At 46.5% G+C, this 23,277-nt stretch overlaps 1 protein-coding gene across 1 annotated transcript in view; it reads left to right on the top strand.

Annotated features, from left to right (window-relative positions):
- csmd1b (CUB and Sushi multiple domains 1b) overlaps window positions 1–23,277 on the top strand; it is a 1,295,488-nt gene that overhangs the window by 682,370 nt on the left and 589,841 nt on the right. The window contains exon 22 of the mRNA XM_085996460.1: window positions 19,955–20,146. Within this exon, the coding sequence (XP_085852586.1) occupies window positions 19,955–20,146 (192 nt within the window). The remainder of the gene's footprint in view (window positions 1–19,954; window positions 20,147–23,277) is intronic.

Genomic DNA, 23,277 nt, shown 5'->3' on the forward strand with positions numbered 1-23,277 from the left:
GAATGGGTTATGTATGAATTGTGAGAAAGCAGATATTTAATGGCAGTGGGAAAAGAAAGATTTTTTTCATTTGAAAAGTGAGAAATATTTGTTATAAATCTCTAAATATTTTAATAATTCCTCTTGCCTCCCCTCACCCCCATGGATACCAAATTATTGGTGCACAAAGGAAAGAAAGTAATAAAATCCTTTCAAAATAATCACTTGTTAGTTCTACTCAGATGTAATTGAGTGTAATATGGGACGTTTGTGTAATTTGCATCTTGACTTATATAGTCATGTTACTCATCAACCATAGAGCTGGAAACACATATCAAATGTTTGCAATTTATTTCATCACAACCTTTAAGTCTCTGGAGTAATTTTCACCTTCACTGCTTGGGCAGTAAACTGGCAGAGTGCATTGCCCACCCAGTATCGAACCCACATGATGGGTTCTCTAATGGGTAGGTGATTCTGCTCTGCCAGTTTACACTGGAAGTGGTGAAGGGGAAAGTGACCCCTTCTTTGTGTTGTCTGCCAATTTCCAATTGACGTACTGAGCAAAAGACCTTCTTCACAGCTTCTGCTAGTGCCATTCAGAGTGACTCGGTCTTCAGTTTGCCCATTTTCCCTGTGAAAAAACACCTTGACAGCAGAACTGAGATCAGGAGATCACTGAGAGAACTGAGATCACTCTATTGGGAATCATAGGTTATGTTATTGGTTGCATCATAGACAGTTGGTGGTTTATAAATTGAACGTAGTAAGGCCAAGTTTTTATCTGTTTAATTTTAGTGCTTCAGTAGGACTTGCTAGTCTACCCCCCCACCCCCACCCCCCCGCATTCCAGTATGCTTTCATGTACAAATGTGACTGGGGCTATGCATTGAAGATAATTCTTACCAACAAGGTACTCTTAATCGCTGAACAATTTTTCCTGTAAACTGTTAAGTGAGTGTCAATTTTTATCACATTCCAACACACTTGGCAAAGGCATTATCACCTCTAATTGAGAAGAAATTGAGGTTGGTAATTATTTTATTGGACGCTCCTGGATTGCAGATTGATAGGAACTGGATTTGTGTACAGGGTCGCTTTGCACAGTGAGTTTCCATGAAGAGTTACCTACATTCCCATACTTAGCAGAGGTCTCAAGCATGAGATCATGTTCTCTGTCCTCCCGATTCCATTACCACACTCCCATGGACTGTGCTGGTAAATTCCATTGTTTCCCTTATTCTGTCTTGCTCTATGGTGACTATGTTGATGTGTTCAGAGTATAACATATTTAAGTGGAATGTAGCATGTGAAGAACCTCTCCAGAACTTTATGCATTTTCAAGAAGATTTATAAGCCGAGAAAGAATACAGTGTATGGGGGTGGGGGGAGGGCTATGTGTTTTACTTAAGAAATTAGGAGGGTTGTTAGGAGAAAGTGGGGGATTTCAACTTCCCCAATATTAATTGGGATAGTCAGAGTGTGAAAGGCTTAGAGGGTGCAGAATTCTTAAAGTGCATCCAGGAGAGCTTTTTGAGCCAACATGTAGAAAGTCCTACAAGAGAGGGGGCGGTACTGGACCTAATTCTAGGGAATGTAGCCGGGCAAGTGGTGGAAGTGTCAGTAGGAGAGCATTTTGGCGACAGTGACCATAATTCGGTGAGATTTAAGGTGGTCATGGAAAAAGACAATGACGGCCCGGAAATAAGAGTTCTAAATTGGGGGATGGCCGATTTTAATATGATAAGGCAGGATCTGGCCAAAGTGGACTGGGAGCAGCTACTTATAGGAAAATCCACATCAAAGCAGTGGGAGGCTTTCAGAAGGGAAATAGAGAGAGTACAACGCCAACATGTTCCTGTAAAGGTCAAGGGTGGGACCAACAAGCAAAGGGAACCTTGGATGACAAGGAATATACAAAAATGCATTAGGAAAAAAAGGGGGCTTTTGGCAGTTACAAAAGACTAAAGACGGAGGAAGCCCTAGAGGAGTATAAAAAGTGCAGGGGCATACTTAAAAAAGAAATTAGGAGGGCGAGGAGGGGCCATGAAATAACACTGGCGAGCAAAATAAAGGAAAATCCTAAGATGTTTTATAAGTATATTAAGGGCAAGAGGATAACCAGGGAAAGGGTAGGGCCCATTAGGGACCAAAGTAGCAATCTGTGTGTAGAGCCAGATGATGTAGGCGGGGTTTTAAATGATTTTTTTGCATCTGTGTTCACTATGGAGAAAGATGATGTAGACATAGAAATCGGGCAAGGGGACTGTGACATACTTGAACATATTAGCATCGGGAGGGAGGAGGTACTAGCGGTTTTAGCAGGCCAAAAAGTGGATAAATCCCCAGGCCCGGACGAGATGTATCCCAGGCTGTTGTGTGAGGCAAGGGAGGAGATTGCAGGGGCTCTGACACAAATTTTCAGAACCTCTCTGGCCACAGGGGATGTACCAGAGGACTGGAGAACAGCTAATGTAGTACCATTATTCAAGAAGGGTAGCAGGGATAAACCAGGGAATTACAGGCCAGTGAGCCTAACATCTGTGGTAGGGAAATTATTGGAAAAAATTCTGAGGGACAAAATTAGTCTCCACTTGGAGAGGCAAGGATTAATCGGGGATAGTCAGCATGGCTTTGTCAAGGGTAAATCATGTCTGACAAATCTGATTGAATTTTTCGAGGGGGTGACTAGGTGTGTGGATGAGGGAAATGCTGTGGATGTGGTTTACATGGACTTCAGTAAAGCTTTTGACAAAGTCCCGCATAGGAGACTGGTCAAGAAGGTAAGAGCCCATGGGATCCAGGGTGCCTTGGCGCGTTGGATCCTAAACTGGCTGAGTGGCAGGAGGCAGAGGGTGATGGTCGAAGGTTGCTTTTGTGACTGGAAGCCTGTGTCTAGTGGGGTACCTCAGGGATCGGTGCTGGGTCCCTTGCTGTTTGTGATCTACATAAATGATTTGGATGAGAATGTAAAAGGTATGATCAGTAAGTTCGCAGATGACACGAAAATTGGTGGGGTGGTAAATTGTGAGGAGGAAAGCCTCAGGCTACAGGAAGATATAAACGAGTTGGTCAGATGGGCGGAAAAGTGGCAAATGGAATTTAACCCTGAAAAGTGCGAGGTGATGCATTTTGGACGGACAAATAAGGCAAGGGAGTACACAATGAGTGGTAGGACCCTAGGAAGTACAGAGGGTCAGAGGGACCTTGGTGTGCATGTACATAGATCCCTGAAGGCAGCGGAACAGGTAGATAAGGTGGTTAAAAAGGCATATGGGATACTTGCCTTCATTAGCCGAGGCATAGAATATAAGAGCAGGGAGGTTATGATGGAGCTGTACAAAACGCTGGTGAGGCCACAGCTGGAGTACTGTGTGCAGTTCTGGTCGCCTCACTATAGGAAGGATGTGATTGCTTTAGAGAGGGTGCAGAGAAGATTCACCAGGATGTTACCTGGGATGGAGCGCCTCAGCTACGAAGAAAGACTAAACAGGCTGGGGTTGTTTTCATTGGAGCAAAGAAGGCTGAGGGGGGACCTGATTGAGGTGTACAAAATGATGAGGGGCATAGATAGGGTAGATAAAGAGGAACTTTTCCCCTTAGTAGGGGGGTCAATAACAAGGGGGCATAGATTCAAGGTAAGGGGCAGGAGATTTAGAGGGGATTTGAGGAGGAACTTTTTCACCCAGAGGGTGGTTGGAATCTGGAACTCTCTGCCTGAAGGGGTGGTAGAGGCAGGAACCCTCACAACATTCAAAAAGCATTTGGATGAGCACTTGAAATGCCATTGCATACAAGGCTATGGACCAAATGCTGGAAAATGGGATTAGACTGGACAGGGATTGATGGACGGCGCAGACACGATGGGCCGAAGGGCCTCTTTCTGTGCTGTAAAACTCTATGACTCTATGATATGACAGATGTGAAACCACACATCTTAAATGAAGCTGTTTAGAGTCCCCAAAAAGGTTCTTGCAACAAACGTAGCACAAGGAATGACCGAATTGACAGCAAACCCAGCGAATGGAGATCCAAGTTGATCTAAGATGGGTTATGGTTGCGAGCTTTGCAGAAAGAACAATGCTAAGATCTGAATCATGGCCACCTTTTAGAAAACTGTGGTTTAGAAAAAATAATACATTTTGCAAATGTAAGACAAAGAACAGGAAAATAAATGATAATTGAACCTCATAGAGGGAGATGAACAAGCTAATGAATATATGCAAACATGAATGGAACTTATAAGACACGGTTCCAAACTGTTTTTGACAAAGAGGAGCAATGGCTATGATGAGGAATTTCAGTTAGAATTTCACACAAAGACTGATTTGACAAAGAGCCAAAACATTATTTCCAATATTTCTAATTCTTCTAAAGTACTTGAAAGGAAAAAAAATTACAGGACTATGAGGAAAGTGCAGGGGAGTGGGATTAATTGGAGAGCTCTTTCAAAGAGCCGGCACAGGCACAATGGACTAAATGACCCCCTCTGTGCTGTAGCATTCTATGATTCTATGGGGGAGAAATTCGGTGGAGCCGCAAACGGGACGCCAAGCTCGCCTGGGCGCCGGAATTAGCGCAGCGATCGGAGCAGTTGCGACCGCCGGAAATTCAGCTTGAACGCACCAAGAGGGACACGGGGCGAGGCTCGAGGCGCTCTGCGTCCCTGTTAGGGCGCTGAAACTGAATATCGCAGCGCAACGTGCCGCAGCGCCACACGCTGCGGCACGGCACGCTGCACTACTGCAGGCCTTCCTCCCATTCTTAAGGGGGAGGGGCCTGCACCAGCACGATCGGAGATCGCGAGTGCCGGCAAAAGAGCCCGGCACCGAGGAGAAGTGCCGGACTCTCGGAAAACAGCCGGCACTGCCGCGGGGGGAGATCAGGAGGCCGGGGACGGAGGTACTGGCAGGCGGCCGCCGGAAAAAACGGCCGACCCGCACCTCCACCTTAATTTGCGCCACTGCCGCCACAGGAAGGCCCCGTGAACCAGGCGCGATTTGCGAACGGCGCTACAGAGGCGGGCGCTACCGAATATCGAGATCAAGGCGGTAGCGGGGCGCTGCGCACACCGATGACGTCATCGGTGGCGGTGCAGCGCAACAGGCTAACGCCGCCATTAGCGCCCCAGCTAAATATCGCGGGAGGCGTGGCCAGTGGCGCTAAATCCACTGAGTGCCCTCTTTAGGCGCTAACTGGTGGCGCAGCCCACCGAATTTCTAGGCCTATGATTTTAAGTTTGGAAGATGTTATCAAAAGCCAGAAAATAGAAAGTGAAAGAATTCTATCATTACAAGAGTTCAAGGCAGAAGATGTTGTAAAGATGCAATGACTTCCCTGAAATAAGAACATAAGAAATAGGAGCAGAAAGTAGGCCATTCGGCCCCTCAAGCCTACTCCGCCATTCAATAAGATCATGGCTGATCTTCTACCTCATCTCCACTTTCCTGCACTATCCCCATATCCCTTGATTCCCTTAATATCCAAAAATCTATCGGTTTCTGTCGTGAATATACTCAACGACTGAGCCTCCACAGTCCTCTGGGGTAGAGAATTCCAAAGATTCACCACCCTCTGAGTGAAGAAACTTCTCCTCATCTCAGTCCTAAATGGCCGACCCCTTATTCTGAGACTGTGACCCCTGGTTCTAGGCTCCCCAGCCAGAGGAAACATCCTCCCTGCATCTGCCCTGTCAAGCCCTGTAAGAATTTTGTATGTTTCAATGAGATCACCTCGCATTCTTCTAAACTCTTGAGAATATAGGCCTAGTCTACTCAATCTCTCCTCATAGGACAATCCCCCAATCCCAGGAATCAGTCTGGTGAACCTTTGTTGCACTCCCTCTGTGGCAAGTATATCCTTCCTTAGGTAAGGAGACCAAAACTGTACACAATACTCCAGGTGTGGTCTCACCAGGGCCCTATATAATTGCAGTAAGACATCTTTATTCTTATACACAAATCCTCTTGTAGTAAAGGCCAATATACCATTTGCTTTCTTAATTGCTTGCTGTGCTTGCATGTTAACTTTCAGTGGTTTGTGTACAAGGACACACAGGTCCCTCTGAACACCAACATTTCCCAATTTCTCACCATTTAAAAAATACACTGATTTTCTATTTTACCTTCCAAAGTAGATAAATTCACATTTCTCACATTATATTCCATTTGCCATGTTCTTGCCCATTCACTTAGCCTGTCTATATCCGTTTGAAGCCTCTTTGCATCCTCCTCACAACTTACATTCGCACCTAGCTTTGTATCATTAGCAAACTTGGATATATTACATTTGGTCCCCACATCCAAATCATTGATCTAGATTGTAAATAGCTGAGGCCCAAGCACTGATCCTTCCGGTACCCCACTAGTTACAGCCTGCCAACCAGAGATGTAGTTGCAAGGTGACCAGGGCTGGGAACTGAATATTCCAGGGTACTTAACAATTCGGAAGGATAGACAGAAAGGAAAGGGAGGTGGGGTGGCTTTTTTGGTAAAGGATGGGATCAGTGCAATGGTGAGAAGTGATATTGGCTCAGAAGATCATGATGTATAATCGGTTTGGGTGGAGATAAAAAATAATAAGGAGAAAAAGTCTCTGGTGGGCGTAGTCTACAGGCCCCCGAACAGTAGCAATACTGTTGGACAGAGTATAAATCAACAAATAATGGAGGCCTGTAAAAAAAAGATACGGTATTAATCATGGGTGACTTTAACCTCCATATTGATTGGACAAATCAAATTGGCCATGGTAGCCTTGAGGAGGAGTTCATAGAGTGTATCCGGGATGGTTTCCTAGAACAGTATGTAATGGAACCAACCAGGGAACAGGCTATCTTGGATCTGGTACTGTGTAATGAGACAGAATTAATAAATGATCTCATAGTAAAGGACCCTCTCGGAAAGAGTGATCATAGCATGGTTGAATTTCAAATTCAGTTGGAGGGTGAGAAAGTTGTATCTCAAATCAGTGTCCTGATCTTAAACAAAGGCAATTACAATGGCATGAGGGCAGAACTGGCTAAAGTGGACTGGAAAAATAAATTAAAGGGTAAGACAGTTGAAATGCAGTGGCGGACATTTAAGGAGATATTTCATAACTCTCAACAAAAATATATTCCAGTGAGAAAGAAAGATTTTAAGAGAAGGGAGCACCATCCGTGGCTACCTAAGGAAGTAAAGGATGGTATTAAATCGAAAATGAAGGCATACAGTGTTGCCAAGATTGGTGGGAGGCCAGAGGATTGGGAATTTTTAAAAAACCAGCAAAGGATGACTGAAAAAATAATAGAGAGAGATGAATTATGAGAGTAAACAGACAAGAAATATTAAAACAGATTGTAAGAGCTTCTACAGGTATATAAAAAGGAAGAGAGTAGCTAAAGTAAACATTGGCCCCTTAGAGGATGAGACTGGGGAATTAGTAATGGGGAACGGGGAAATGGCAGAGACTCTGAACAAATATTTTGTATCTGTCTTCACGGTAGAAGATACTAACAACATCCCAATAACGGACAATCAAGGGGCCACAGGGAGGGGGGAACTAAAGACAATCACTATCACTAAGGAAAAAGTACTTGGTAAAATAATGGGACTAAAAGATGACAAGTCCCCTGGACCAGATGTCCTGCATCCCAGGGTCTTAAAAGAAGTGGCTGCAGAGATAGTGGATGCATTGGTTGCAATATACCAAAATTCCCTGGACTCTGGAGAGATTCCAGTGGATTGGAAAACCGCTTATGTAACACCCCTATTTAAAAGGAGGGAGACAGAAAGCAGGAAACTATAGACCAATTAGCCTAACATCTGCCATTGGGAAAATGCTGGAGTCCTTCATTAAGGAAGCAGTAGCAGGGTATTTGGAAAATCATAATGCAGTCAAGCAGAGTCATGAAAGGGAAATCATGTTTAACAAATTTTCTGGAGTTCTTTGAGGATGTAACAGGCAGGGTGGACAAAGGTGAGCCAGTGGATGTGGTGTATTTGGATTTCCAGAAGGCATTCGATAAGGTGCCACATAAAAGGTTACTGCATAAGGCTCGAGGGGCCAAGTGGCCTATTCCTGTTCATATTTCTTATGTTCTTATGTAACCTGAAAATGACCCATTTATTCCTACTCTCTGTTTTCTATCCGTTAACCAAACTTCAATCCCATGAGCCCTAATTTTGTTTAATAACCTCTTGGGTGGCACCATATCGAATGCCTTCTGAAAATCCAAATACACCACATCCACTGGTTCCCCCTTATCTATTCTGCTAGCTACAACCTCAAAAAACTGTAATAGATTCATCAAACATGATTTCCCTTTCATAAATCTATGTTGACTTTGCCCAATCCTTTTATTATTTTCTAACTGCCCTGTTATCACATCCTTAATAATAGATTCTAGCATTTGCCCTACTATTGATGTCAGGCTAACTGGCAATCGTTCCCCGTTTTCTCTCTCCCTTCATTCTTAAATAGTGGGGTTACATTTGCTACCTTCCAATCCGCGGGAACCATTCTAGAATCAATGGAATTTTGGAAGATGATAACCAATGCATCCACTATCTGTATAGCCACCTCTTTCAAAACCCTAGGATGTAGGTTATCAGGTCCTGGGGATTTATCGGTTCTCAGTCCCATTAATTTCTCCAGTACTATTTTTTTTACTAATACTAATTTCTTTCAGTTCCTCATTCTCGCGAGACCCTTGATTCTCCACTATTTCCAGGAGGGTTTTTGCGTTTTCTTCCGTGAAGACAGACACAAAGGCCCCGATTTTCTGCCAGCCGTCGGGCAGGTTTTCATGCGGGCGGGGGCCGAAAATCGCCGAAATAGGGGGTCGCAACCCCCCCCCCCGCCTGATTCCCCGCCCCGTCCGACTTTCGGACCGCCGTTTCTCCGCGACCCGAATCAGTCCCGCCCGCCGCTGGTGGGACTGGCCGTCGGGACCCTGATCACCAATTATTGCCATGTTTAATGCCATTTTAGGGGTTCCCCACGCTAAACACGCCTGCGGGGAACCCCGCTGATGAAACCTGGCGTGAAGCTTGCCGGCTTGCTTGCTCTCAGCTGCAGGTCATTCGGGAAAGCTGTGATTTAAAGGGACAGCATTTGTATGTTGAAGGACCTTGTTGTTGCAGGCTTGGGGCTACAACTTCAAGGCTTAGGCACAGCTGTGGAAGGTTGGAGCCTCAGACACTTCTCCAATGTGATCGCCTGGGACGCACCGCTCGGCACCCTCACTCAGCGCTTCCTCAGCGGAGGCATCTACCAGAAGCACGGGACGCCTTTTTTTCCTTCCCTTCTTGCCATTAGAGGATCTCCAGCAGCAGAGGCGGCAGCAGCAGAACCAGGAACAGCAGGATGAGCACCAGGAGCACCACGCTGCTGCTCACTCACCTGAAGCTGCACAGGCCAGAAGGGGCCAGCGCTTGGAAGTGGCTTGAGAGCACCTTGCTGTGCTTCAGGAGGCCATGGGGACCCATATCTGCACTGGCAGTCCTACTCAGAAGGACTTCCATGAAGGTCTGGTTTCTCTGTTCAATATATGGCCGACGCTCCTCAAGAGATGTCATTCTCTTATGAGCACTCACCATGTTTTCCCTGGCGAGTTATCTCCTCCATGGCGGTTTCCAACGTTTCCATGGTGATGCGTTCCTGCGCCAGTGACTCCACAAAGGCTCTGCTCATGGTTGCTATGGACTCCTCCATTCGCTCCACACTCGCAGCGACCCTGGAGACAAAACCTGCCAGAGACTCCTGCATCTGTGCATGGAGATCCATCACCTCTTCTCTTGCGGATGGACCCAGAGGCAGAGGGTCGACATGCAGCACAGCTGAGCTGAGCTGGTAGAGTCCTGCGCCCTCCGACGAGGACTCTCCACTGCTGTCCCTGTCTCCAGAATATGCTGAGGCTCATTTGTGAGCTGTGAAACCCAGGTGACAACACTACTCTATGTCCTGAAGGTCCCCCCGAAGTGTGAGTGTCTGCGCTGGTGCTGGGTGCGCTTACTTCTGCTGACGCTGTGCCCTCAGAGGTTGGAGCTTCCTCTGAGGAGTCTGGCTGCACAGCCTCTTCTTCCTCCACAGTGAGGACGGGGGCTCTGGATGGTACTGGGGGGGAGTAAAGAAAGGAGTTAGAGATGTGATGCCAAGGTTACATGCACATTCGAGTTGACATCTGCTGACACCTGCATCCATGGAGCCTTGGTCTCAGTGGGAGGCCTCTTCCTGCCTGACCTAGGGAAGAGGACCTCCCTGTGGGCCCTAACCCCATCCAATAATGCCTGCAGTGAAGCTTCGTCGAATTTGGAGGCAGCTCGGGGTCTGGCATTGGCCACAGCTGCTGTAGGCTCCTCTGCCATCCTGTATGGTTCGTTTGGAAGCCAACAGAGGAAGCAATGCTTGCTGTGGACCTTGAAAGCACCACGAATGATGACATCATACTGTGGGGCTTCCTGACTAGAAATGGACAATTAGCAAGGCTGCCCACACGCTGGAAATTAATTGGCCATTTGAGGGAAAATTGCATGCAGCTGGCTGACCCATTTTTTTGCATGTCAGAACCCCACATTCGGGGAATCCGACCATTTCCCACACAATCCACAAAATCAGGCCCAAAAGGTTCGATTTTGCCAGGCACTAGGAGGCAGGTTTGGAGGCGTGTGAGGTGGTAAAATCGCAAAAAATGGCGTGCGGGCCCGATTCTGCCTCCAGCCCGCCTCCGAGAAATTTTCCCGGAATCAGGGTCTCAGGCCCCTCTTCCATCCCGCCCCTTAAGGCCCTTAACAACCACTTAATTGCCTCTATAATACAATTTTGAGAGGCCTTTCTGATTTTTAGACATTTCCCCCATCCTACACGCCTCCTCTGGAACACGCCAGGTAATCCTGGCGGCCTCACAAGTGGATTGCTTACTAACAGCTGCAGCTCCACCATTAAAAAGGAGTGTTCAGCAATCATCATTTGCAGGTGGCAGAACTTTGTTGTCTCAGGTCTGGGGGAACTTTTAGCAGGAATAACCACAGCTGTGGAAGTTTGGAGCCTGACACCCATCTCCAGTGTGACCTCCTGGGAAACCCCTCTCCCCACCTTGACTGAGCGCTTCCTCAACTGAGGTATATAGCAGAAGCATGGGAACCATTTATTTCCTTTCCTCCTGGACATCAGATGAGGACGAAGACCAGTTGTGGCAGCAGCAGAACCATGAACAACAACACCACCAACAGCAGGAGCAACAGCAGGAGTGCCAAGCTGCTGCTCACCCACCTGAAGCTGCACAGGCCAGAAGACGTTAGCGCGCGACCACATTGCTGCCCGGGATGCAAGGGACACACTCCTGTTGGCCAGATTTGCTTAGCCTGCACAATCAAACACTTTTGCCTCGCACCTTCTTACCAGAGCATCGACAATGGACAAGAACCTGCGGAATCCTATCACTCTGACCACCATACTGACAATTGCAAGTCGCCCTAAGCCCTCAATGTGAAAGTCCCATTTGCAAAATGACACAGGCCACAACTTCAACAGTTTGCCATCAAATCTGTTTATGATACCATGACAAGGATGGCTGGTCCAAATAAAATACATCACAGCACCCAAGTGACTACCCTTGTGACTACTTGTGCTTTATCTTCCTCTTACGCGTGCTCCTACATGGTGCTTCCCCTGTGGCTTCAGCAGATGTGGAGGCCCCTTGCTCACTTTCTTGCTGCTCCTGTCTCAATGCCTTTGGCGGGCATCCTCTGGGGTTGCGAACCTGTGAGGTCTCGGCAGCAGTCTGCTGCTCCTGCGGCTGTGCAGTGCCTGAGACGCTGATCTCAGTTGGGTGAGGACTCTGGTGGGGCTCTGACCGAGGGCTTTGCAGTGGCATGCTCATGTGAGCGCTTGGAGAAGAGCCCCCACTTCCTTGTTGTCTGCCACCAACATCCCTCTCATGGGTCAGCCCCACTTCAGAGCTAGCAAGTGGCTTGACAGCACCTTGCTGCACTTCAGCGGGGCCATGAGGACCCGTTTCCGCACTGGAAGTCCTACTCCAGAGGACTTCCATGAAGGTCTGGTTTGTATGCTCAATAGCTGACCATCGCTCCTCAAGAGATGTCATTCTATTCTGAACAATGACCATGTTTTCAAGACCCTGGTGACTAAGCTCCTCCATGGCCATAGCCATCCTCTCCTCTAACGTAGCCAGCCTTACCACGGAGGTAGCCATCGTTTCCAAAGAGGTTACCATCCTTTCCGTGGTGATGCATTCACGCGCCAATGCCTCCACAAAGGCTCTGCTCATGTTCGCGATGGACTCCTCTATTCGCTCCACACTCGCAGCGACCCTGGAGACAAAACCTGCCAGAGACTCCTGCACCTGTTCCTGGAATTCCAGCACCGCTCTCCTTCTGGATGGACCCGGAGGCACAGGGTTGACAGGCAGCTGAGCCGAGCTGGCAGAGTCCTGCGCCCTCCGACGAGGACTCTCCACTGCTGTCCCTGTCTCCACCAGCTGCTGATGCTCACTTGTGAGCTGTGATACACCAGGTGGCAAAACTACTCTATCTCGCGAAGGTCCCACCGAGGTGTGAGTGTCTGTGCTGGTGCTGGGTGCTCTGAATTCTGCTGACGCTGCGCCCTCAGAGGTTGCAGCTTCCTCTGAGGAATCCGAAAGCTCAGGTTCTTCCTCCTGGACAGTGGGGACGGGGGCTTTCGATGGTCCTGTGGGGGAGTAAAGGAAAGAGTTAGAGATGTGAGGTAAAGGTTACATGCACATTGAATAGTGCAGATGATCATAAGTCAATCTGTTAGAGCATCAGAATCATTATCAATGACTCATGCAATGTCAATGAGAGAGATGCCAAACTATTCTGTCACCAGCTTGCTGTGATGCGCCCGTCTGTCCGTCCCCCACTTGGGAATCGTCCTCGATCCCGGCGATTTCCAGGGCCGCCTCCTCCCAGGTGGTGAGCTGGGCTACTGAGGGTGGCCCTCCTCCTCTCATGGTTGTTTCCTTCTTATTGTGGGCTCTCTTTTCCTACAATGAGGGACACAAGTGGAGTTTGAGTGAGAATGAAGGAGTGAGTGTAGAGAATGCATAGCAAAGATGCTTAGAAGGAGACAAAGGGCCCTCCATGTGTGTTCTAAGTTGTTGTTGTTGTTGCATCACAGTGATAGGGAGTGTGAGGGCTACATGGTTGAATAGTTAAGTGAATGTGATCATAGAGAGAGGGAATGGGTAAGGGTGCATGGATGTAAGTGTCAAGTGGGATGTAGAGGAAGAGGTTAGCAAAGCAGAGTGCTGGTGAGGAGAGACGATGGGGATCAGATTGAGGGTGAAGGGAAAGTCATACTCACTTTTCCTGTGCGGAGAAGGTCATGAAACCGCTTCCTGCATTGCAGCCAGGTTCTGCAGATCATCGATATGGAGTTGACCTCCTGGGCCACTTGCAGCCACACAACTTTAGTTTACTGAGGTGGCTTTTTTCTCCCTGAGAAAGGGAAGAGCACCTCCTTATTTGATCTTGCTCCCTCCACCAGAGCCTGGAGGGAGGGCTCATCGAAGCGTGGAGCAGACTTTTGCCTGCTGGTGAACATAAGTCGATCAATAAAGTCCTTACTACAATCACCATAAAGCTTGCAGTCTCCAGAAGAAGCAAGGCTGCTTGCAGGCCTTAAATCCAGCAGCATTGATGATGTCATCGGAGGCGACTTCCTGTGTGAAAAGACTCATTGGGCCAGGGGTTCCCACACGCTGGAAATCAATTGCCCAATTAGGGGAAAATCGCACTTTTTCCCCAGTTCATTTCGGAGTTGGGGTCCTGACACGAATGCCACCTGACACGCCCCAGCCCGCCCAGACTGGCAAAGTCGAGCCCTAAGTATTTGTTTAATTTCTCTGCCATTTCCTTATTCCCCATTATAATTTCTCCTGTCTCAGCCTGTAAGGGACCCACATTTACTTTCACTAATCTTTTCCTTTTTACATACCTATAGAAGCTTTTACAGTCTGTTTTTATATCTCTCGCTAGTTTACTCTCATCTTCTATTTTCCCTTTCTTTATAAGTTTGTTGGTTCTCCTTTGCTGAATTCTAAAATCCTTCCAATCCTCAGGCTTACTGCTCTTTTTGGCAACATTATAAGCCTCTTCCTTTGATCTAATACTATCTTTAACATCTCTTGTTAGCCACGGTTGGACCACTTTTCCTGTGGGGTTTTTGTGCCTTAAAGGACTGTACATTTATTGTAAATTATGTATTAATTCTTTAAATGCTAGCCATTGCTTGTCTACCATCATACCTTTTAATGTAGTTCCCCAATCTACCTTAACCAACTCGCCCCTCATACCTACATAGTTTGCTTTGTTTAGATTTAAGACCCTAGTTTCGGATTTAACAAAATCACTTTCAAACTTAATATGAAATTCATATTATGGTCACTCTTCCCTAAGGGCCCCTTTACTACAAAGTTATTAATTAACCCTTTCTTATTGCACAATACTAGATCTAAAATAGCTTGTTCCCCAGTTGGTTCCTCAAAATACTGATCTAGAAAACTATCTTGTATAAATTCCATGAATTAATCCTCCACACTATTACTACAAATTTGCTTTGCCCAGTCCATATGTAGATTAAAGTCCCCCCTGATTACTGTATTACCCTTGTTACATGCGCCCCTCATTTCCTGATTTATACTCTGCCCTACATTACAACTACTGTTTGGGGGCCTATCAACAACTGCCACCTATGTTTTCTGCCACTTGCTGTTTATTAGGTTCACCCAAACTGATTCTACTTCTTGATTTTCGGAGCTAAGATCCTTTCTCTCTACTGTCTTTATCCCATCCTTTATTATCAGGGCTACCCCTCCTCCTTTTCCATTTTGCCTATCTCTTCTAAAAGTTATGTATCCTGGAATATTTAGTTCCCAACCTTGGCCACTTTGCAACCATGTCTCCATTATGGCTATTAGATCAAATCTGTTAATTTCTATCTGTGCTATTAATTCATCTGTTTTGTTGCGAATGCTTTGAGCATTCAGATATAGTGCATTTAGCTTTGACTTTTTTCTATTTTACCCTGATGTCACCTTAGTCACTGATGCCTTATTACCTTTGTTACTCTCGCTGTCCCTTCCTGACCCACTCTGCTTATTTTTACCCAAAACTCTGCTCTGCTCCAGAACCTTGACATTTCTCTTGCTGCTTTTAAATTTACTCTTTCCTAAATCCTCCTCCCCCCCCAACCCCTTCATTAGTTTAAAGCTCTGTCTACTGCCCTAGTTATTCGATTCACCCGGTTTAAGTGGAGCCCGTCCCAACGGAACAGCTCCCTCTTTCCCCAGTACTGGTGCCAGTGCCCCATGAAGCAAAACCCCTGCCTCCCACACCACTCTTTGAGCCATGCAGCAATCAGCAGAGGAAAGGTACTTTGCCTGAAGGAAGTGACTCCTCAGTATTATGGAGTGAAGAATATGCAAAACGCATCTCCTGATCGATCTACAGAATGCCAGATGATTATATGTCTGGACCCGAACAAAAGTACAGCTTGTTTATTATTGGAATCTATCTCAGAAAGTCTGGGTGTTCAGAGTAACTCACAATCCCTAAAGTCAAGAAAACTTAGAAACTAACTACTGCAGTCTTCTCCTTGGATAGAGAAACACTCTCATTGAATTAACAACCACCCAAAGTTATTTGCAAAATACTGCGGATGCTGGAAATCTGAAATAACAACAGAAAATGCTGGAAATACTTTCATTGGGGAGACCAAACGCAGATTGGGCGACCGCTTTGCGGAACACCTCCGTTCAGTCCATACGGGTGACCCTGAGCTTCCGGTCGCCTGTCACTTTAATTCACCGCTTCACTCCCACTCTGATCTCTCTGTCCTCGGGCTATTGCATTGTTCCAATGAAGCTCAACGTAAGCTCGAGGAACAGCACCTCATCTTTCGATTGGGCACTTTGCAGCCTGCCGGACTCAACATTGAGTTCAACAATTTCAGATAATTATCCCTGCCCCCATTTTTCATGCAGTATGATTTTTGCCATTCCCATTTGCAACATTTTATCTTTCCTGCCTCTTACAAAAGTACAGGATGTTCTTTCTATTTCTTCCTCCCCTCCTAAACCCCCCCCCCCCCCTGTCTCTGCACCTGCTTAATATCTGTTACATCTCCAGCTTTTTCCAGTTCTGATGAAGGGTCCCAGACCTGAAACGTTAACTCTGTTTCTCTCTCCACGGATGCTGCCTGGCCTGCTGAGTATTTCCAGCATGTTCTGTTGTGATTTCACCCAAAGTTATTGTTGGATATGGCTGCCAATAAATGACCAATTACCTGAGTGCTCTAATAGGACTATCTAAAAGGAAAATGTTTGGCAGTTTAAACTTGAATAAGTTTGTGTATTTAACCAGTTTGGATTTGTGTTTTATTTGAAGAAAGTGGGATGATATAATAGGAATGGAATGATAATTGCTGCATACACAGACTGTGTTTAGAGCACTTAGGATAATTTTTTTTTCCTTTGCTGCAACTCAAAGGGTCAGAGGGAGAGCCTATGATGCAGAATTCAAGAGCCCATGGGAGAGAGAAGCTGCTATAGAGACTGCTGTGAATGAAAATAATCTCGACTGGTCACTGAAGCAAAACACATAACTATTTTACTTTACCCATTTTATTAGCAGTGCTGCTTTTATTTTTAAAACTACATCACTGAAGTTTAGATTATAAAATATATGCTGTGGTTGCACTACATTCTTGGCATGCTCGGAGGAACAGTCGTTTGAAAGTTCTTCCTTCTTTCCCCCAGCCCAAAACAACCATCTTTCTATGGTGAGAACGGTTACACATTATCGCTTAAAGAGACACTGGGGTAGATTTTCTGACCTCCACCCACCTCTCCCCGATTTTCCCAGTCGTACACCCAATTTGAGTGCCGCTGATCCGGCTGTTTTTCCGGGTTCAGCACATTTACACGTGGGTGAGTGCCAGGCGGGATGCCGTCTTGGATTTAAGGGCCAGTTTTAACTTGGAGCAGGAATCAGGGGTGCAAAGGCCAAAGGGGGGCAACGAACGGTCTGGTCCACCCCCGGAGCATAAAGCTCAGGAAATTTTAACTCCCAGGCCTTATTTGCATGCCCTAACTCCTACTCCCGCCTGTGGGAATGATGTCACCACCGGTGGGCGGGAGTCAAAATTGGCGGGGTGGAGCTAAGGATGTTGCCGGGGACCCATGGAAACGGTCCTACCATCCTCGGCAAGGTAAGTAGGGATTGTGATGTGGGAGGTTGGCAACTCTGCAACCTGGGTATGGGTAGCCCGGGACAGTGCTTCAAAGGGGTCCAAACACTCAATCCTGTATTAATTTAATTAATCAACTATCTTTGAAAGGTAAAAAATTGTCCTCAGCAGTGTGGTACAGCTGATAATTTGTTCCTGGGAAATTTAAGATTGGTTGTTCGACAGGAATGTTGTTTGCATCTGTGATCTTGTGATGCCGGCCTCCCGAAAACATTGCCCATTGTTTAATTTTCTAGGGTGGTTGCGGTCACATGTGAATGCATCAACCAATTACCTTGTCACAATTGTGTGTGTTTTGTAACCAAGTTGATTGATAAAAACAAAACTTCAGAGAGATTGCTCCGACATCAAAGGAGACAAAATGAATAAAGGCCCCTAGGACTGGGTGATTGTTTTTAGTTCTGGCTTTTGGCCAATATTCTTTAAGGGTACAAAGAACTCAATGAACAGCCACTCACATTTCACAAGAGGTTGCTGAAAGGAGCTGAGATTAAATAAACTCTGAAACAATTATCCTAGGTGTATATGTATTATAAATTGCTAGTTGCGCAGTTTTGTATTTTGTCTGTACCTTTGCTTCTGAGAATTGTCCAATTGTAAATAAATTCAATCAGTGGTTTGTGTAAAGTGGAACTAGTATTTGATATTTCCACTTTGAGAGGCGATGTAATGAGCATCCTGCGTGTAGTTCAGTAAGTAATTCATTGTGATCAAGTAACTCAGTATAGCAGAGAGTGAAAAACATAAGTTTCAGACCATCAGGGGCAGAGTCCTCCCATTGGAGGCTGTTATAAGGCCATTTGAATGAGAAAACACTGTTTCAAGAAGCTCAAACCATATTGGGCCGGATATTCCGATCCCTACGGGTGGGTACGCGCTGTGTACCCACCCGTAGAGACATCGGAAATGCCTGTTTCAGGCATGCACAGCGCTTGCGCTGGAAACCGGCATTTCCGATCTGTCAAGAAAGCTCTTGACAGATCCTCCGGCTGCCCGGGAGAAGGGCCTCTGCGGGTGGAGAGTTCCGCTTTTTGGAGACCCTCCGCCCGCAGAAAATACTTACAATTCTTGCGCCTGGTAAAAGCAGGCGTAAGGCCTACTTTTACCAGGATAAGAGTTGAAAAAAGTTTTTTTTTAAATTTCCACTGATTTATCATTTAAAAATACTTTAAAAAAAGGTAAGTTTATTTTTAGCCCTGTAAATAACTTTAATTATTTTTTTGAAAAATGTAAAGTTTTGTTTAAAATAGTTAATTTATTGTACTTTCAAGTCATTTTAAAAATGTGATTTAAAAAAAAAAATTATTTAAAGTTTTACTATGTTTTGGGGGTGATCTCCATTCATATATTTGACAGGTCTTCCTGTCAAATGTATGAAGGGAGATTCTCTTCTTTGATTGGCTCCCCATGGCCCACGTGATCCCAGGGACGCTGCGAACTACCTACGCCTCTGGGATACGTGAGCCCTGCGCACCGGCAGTTTGGAGAGGCCCAGCACCAGAACTGTGCGCCTCCCGGGGGCCCTCAGGTAAGGGCACAGATTTTTCCAGATTGTAGGCCTCTGCCCGCGGGAGGCCTGCGATCGGAAAATACGGGCCAATAGTATTTGTGAAAAAAGAAAGAAAGACTTGCATTTATATAGCACCTTTCACGACCACCAGACGACCCAAAGCGCTTTACAGCCAATGAAATAATTTTTGAAGTGTAGTCACTGTTGTAATGTAGGAAATGCAACAGCCAATTTGTGCACAGCATAAATACTGTGGCCACAAGAGCAGGTCAAAGGCTGGGTATTCTATGGTGAGTGTTTCACCTCCTGACTCCCCAAAGCCTTTCCACCATCTACAAGGCACAAGTCAGCATACTCTCCACTTGCCTGGATGAGTGCAGCTCCAACAACACACAAGAAGTTCGACACCATCCAGGACAAAGCAGCCCGCTTGATTGGCACCCCATCCACCACCTTAAACATTCACTCCCTCCACCACCGGCATACCATGGCTGCAGTGTACCATCTACAAGATGCACGGCAGCAACTCGCCAAGCCTTCTTCGGCAGCACCTGCCAAACCCGAGACCTCTACCACTTAGAAGGACAAGGGCAGCAGGCACATGGGAACACCACCACCTCCAAGTTACACACCATCCTGACTTGGAAATATATCGCCGTTCCTTCATCGTTGCTTGTTCAACATCCTGGAACTCCCCCCCTAACAACACCATGGGAGTACCTTCACCACACAGACTGCAACGTAATAATGACCAGATAGTCTATTTTAGTGATGTTGGTTAAGGGATAAATATTGGCCCAGGACACCGGGGTAGCTCCCCTGCTCTTCTTCAAAATAGTGCCTTGGGATCTTTTACGTCCACCTGAGAGAGCAGTCGTGTCCTCGGTTTAACATCTCATCCGAAAGACGGCACCTCCGACAGTGCAGCGCCCCCTCAGCACTGCACTGGAGTGTCAGCCTAGATTTTTGTGCTCAAGTCTCTGGAGTCGGACTTGAACCCACAACCTTCTGACTCCGAAGCGAGGGTAAAGAAAATGACGTGTGATTCTTTGAATGCTGCTTCACCCTCACTAAGCCCCTTCAAAAATAAAATGAGCAACTCATAGATTATATAATTGAAAAAGCAGGAAGCATCTCATAAGGACGGAAGGGTAATGTTTGTTCCATTTTTAAAAAAATGACCTTTTCTTCATACAGCTTCAACAGCAACTACCTGCAATGATGCTGGAGTTCCTCAGAATGGCACTCGAAGTGGGGACAGCAGAGAGCCCGGAGATACCGTGACTTTCCAGTGTGACCCAGGTTATCAGTTACAAGGAACTGCTAAAATCATGTGTGTGCAGCTGGACAACAGATTCTTCTGGCAGCCTGATCCTCCAACATGTACAGGTACAGCACAAAATGAGCAGTGATGCAAAGCTTTTATATTTACATATGTTAAACTGGTTTTAAAAAAAACAGACTAGTGCAGTGGATTATTCAATGGGAGTGAATCACAATAGTGGAAGAACACTGAATGCCTATCGACAACATAGAACTTGTAATACTGCAGTATCGAGTATGTCATATCTTAAATCTGTTGGTAAAATAGGTCAATTGCTTTATTCCCTGTTCACCTCTGAAATTCCTAAATCTACCTCGCACTGACATTCAGTTCAATGCTAAGAAAGCAAAAGCTATTAAAAGAAACCAGTGAGCCTGGTGTATATTTTATGAAATAAGAAAATTGAGAGTAAGTAACAGTTACGTTGTAGAGTCAGCTGATTAAAGTGTAAGATGCGTCTACTGAACTGTTGTTGGAGCAAATTAGATGGGGGGAAAATTCAATTTCAGTGGGGGTGCAAAACAAGTTGTAAAGGACCAGCTGGCCTTATACAACCCACCCGATTCACATTTCCATTGAATTCAACGGGTGGCCAATCTGCTACCGCCTATATTTTGCCCCCTTTAATGTTGAATTTTCCCTCCTTGATGTTAATCAAATCTGCACACAGAGGACCCAGATTATATTTGGGCCGGATTTTGTCCTTGAGCTAGTGGAAGTGTCAAGAGCCTTAATCCGGAAATGGAATTTTTTTAAGCCCCCACGTGGGCTTTTAATATCAGGGTGTGGCGTACCGATCACAGAACGGACACAATCCGCTTTCCGGTCCGTAGACTATAAATCAGGCGTCATGCCTTTAAGAAGGATCACACCTTTAAGAAACTCGATCTGCAACATAGTTAAGCCCAGAGCGGGGGAGGAGGAGTCGAAGCTGTGCACTGATGAAAGAGAGTTGTACTTTGTGTGGTCTCTGACTCCTTTTTGTGTTCCGCATGCAGCCTCAACAATTAAACCTTTTCTGTTGAACCTCTCCGAGTTCAGTATTTTTTGCTAGGAGTACATAGACTCCTACAAGGGATCCTATGATAGTTCCATTTTTCTGCAGTGTAACTAGAGCAAGTGAGTTATTACCACTCAGATCTGCTCATAAACTGCCATTTTCAGCGCCTCTGTGATTTTTTTAATACAAATTGGTGGTATATAGGCTGCAAATCATGCTGCGCATTGTAAGTGTAGGAATTTTGCAGGATTAGTTGCAGGATATCATGCCATGCAAATCACCTGCCCTAATTGTAACCTTCTCAGAATCTCCCAGCGAGTGCATATCAGCAGCCTAATAAATGATCTGATACACAATTCTATGACTGAGCCACTGTGGACGCATATAGAGCCCGATGTTTACTCGGGCCGTGACGAGAGCGGAAGATTTCCGGACGGGTTTCCCGGACGTCCTGCAGAAATTAACTGCAGGACGTCTTTAAAATGTTTCCAGTAGGTTTCCCACCTGACAGCCAGTCTGACGGGCAGGAAAGTAGCCGGAGAGTGGATGCCAGGTAAGTAGGAGATTGTGGGGGGGGGGAGGCTAGTTGGAGATCACGGGGGTGATGGGGGGGGAGTCGGAGATTGGTGGGATAGGAGTCGGAAATCGCAGGGTTGGGGGTTATCAGCCAATCTCGGGGTATGTAAAGTGGTTTGCTTGTTGGGCCTGGAGGAAACATTCTTGCTCCTTGTGGCCCACAAGCAGTGCTGTCATTGCAGTTACCTCATGGATCCGGCCCTTCCCGCCTCCTTTTACCTACTGGGATTCCCCAGCCCCAGGAAACCCCGCACAGACATCTGGGATAAAAATAAAAACCCTGTTAAAATGGAGGCATGCTGCCTCCTTAAAAGATTTTACTGATGGACGCGCCTCCTGAGAGTGGATTGGTCGCCTGCCCCCTGACCCACCTCCATTAAAACTGGAAGTTGGAGGTGGGTTGGAGTCAGGTTTCAGATGTAAGTTATTTTTACCTCTCACTCACCCCCAACCCACCCGTCCTTGGGGGTTAAAACTACCCCCCTAAGATTCTTATTTTATTTTCACTGGCATTTCCCACATACGATTTACAAAAAACAGACTATGGCCCGGCATTTCTCTGCAGCCAGTCCCACGCCGCCATCATAATTTTACTGAAAGAGCGGCGGATAGCCCCTTTACACCGCGTCTTTGTCACTGCAGTCCATATTGATATGCTCCATCTCACCCTCAGTAAGCTCCCCACTGGAGTGGAGCTAATCTACAGAATAAACGGGAAACTGTTCAACCTCCGTCGCCTCCAGTCCAGATCCAAGGTCGTCCCATCCTCTGTCGTCAAATTACAGTATGCAGACGACGCTTGCCTCTGCGCACACTCTGAGGCCTAACTCCAAACCATCGTCAACACCTTCACCGAAGCGTACGAGAGCATGGGCCTTACACTAAACATCCGTAAGACAAAGGTCCTCTACTAACCTGCCCCCGGCACACAGTACTGCTCCCCGATTATCAAAATCCATGACGAGTTCTTGGACAATGTGGACCACTTTCCATACCTCTGGAGCCTACTGTCCATAAGGGCAGACATCAATGATGAAGTCCAACACCGCCTTCAGTGTGCCAGTGCAGCCTTCGGTTGCCTGAGGAAGAGAGTGTTTGAAGACCAGGACCTCAAACCGAGCACCAAGCTCATGGTCTACAAAGCAGTAGTGGTAGCCGCCCTCCTGTATGCTTCAGAGACATGGACGATATACAGCAGGCTCCTCAAAGCACTGGAGAGGTACCACCAATGCTGCCTCCGTAAGATCCTGCAAATCCATTGGCAGGATAGGCGCACCAACGTCAGTGTTCTCGCTCAGGCCAACATCCCCAGCATCGAAGCTTTGACCACGCTTGATCAGCTCTGATGGACGGGCCACATGGTCCGCATGCCCGATACGAGACTCCCAAAACAGTCGCTCTACTCGGAGCTCCGACACGGCAAGAGAGCCCCAGGTGGGCAGAGGAAACGCTTCAAGGACACCCTCAAAGCCTCCTTGAAAAAGTGCAACATCCCCACTGACATCTGGGAATCCCTGGCCCAAGATCGCACAAAGTGGAGGAGAAGCATCCGGGAAGGCACCGAACACCTCAAGTCTCTTTGCCTGGAGCAAGCGGAAGCCAAGCGCAAACAGCCGAAGG

Source organism: Somniosus microcephalus, chromosome 9 (assembly GCF_052327205.1).
Source record: "Somniosus microcephalus isolate GS21.2 chromosome 9, FLI_Smic_1.0, whole genome shotgun sequence".
Taxonomy (NCBI): Eukaryota; Metazoa; Chordata; class Chondrichthyes; order Squaliformes; family Somniosidae; genus Somniosus; species Somniosus microcephalus.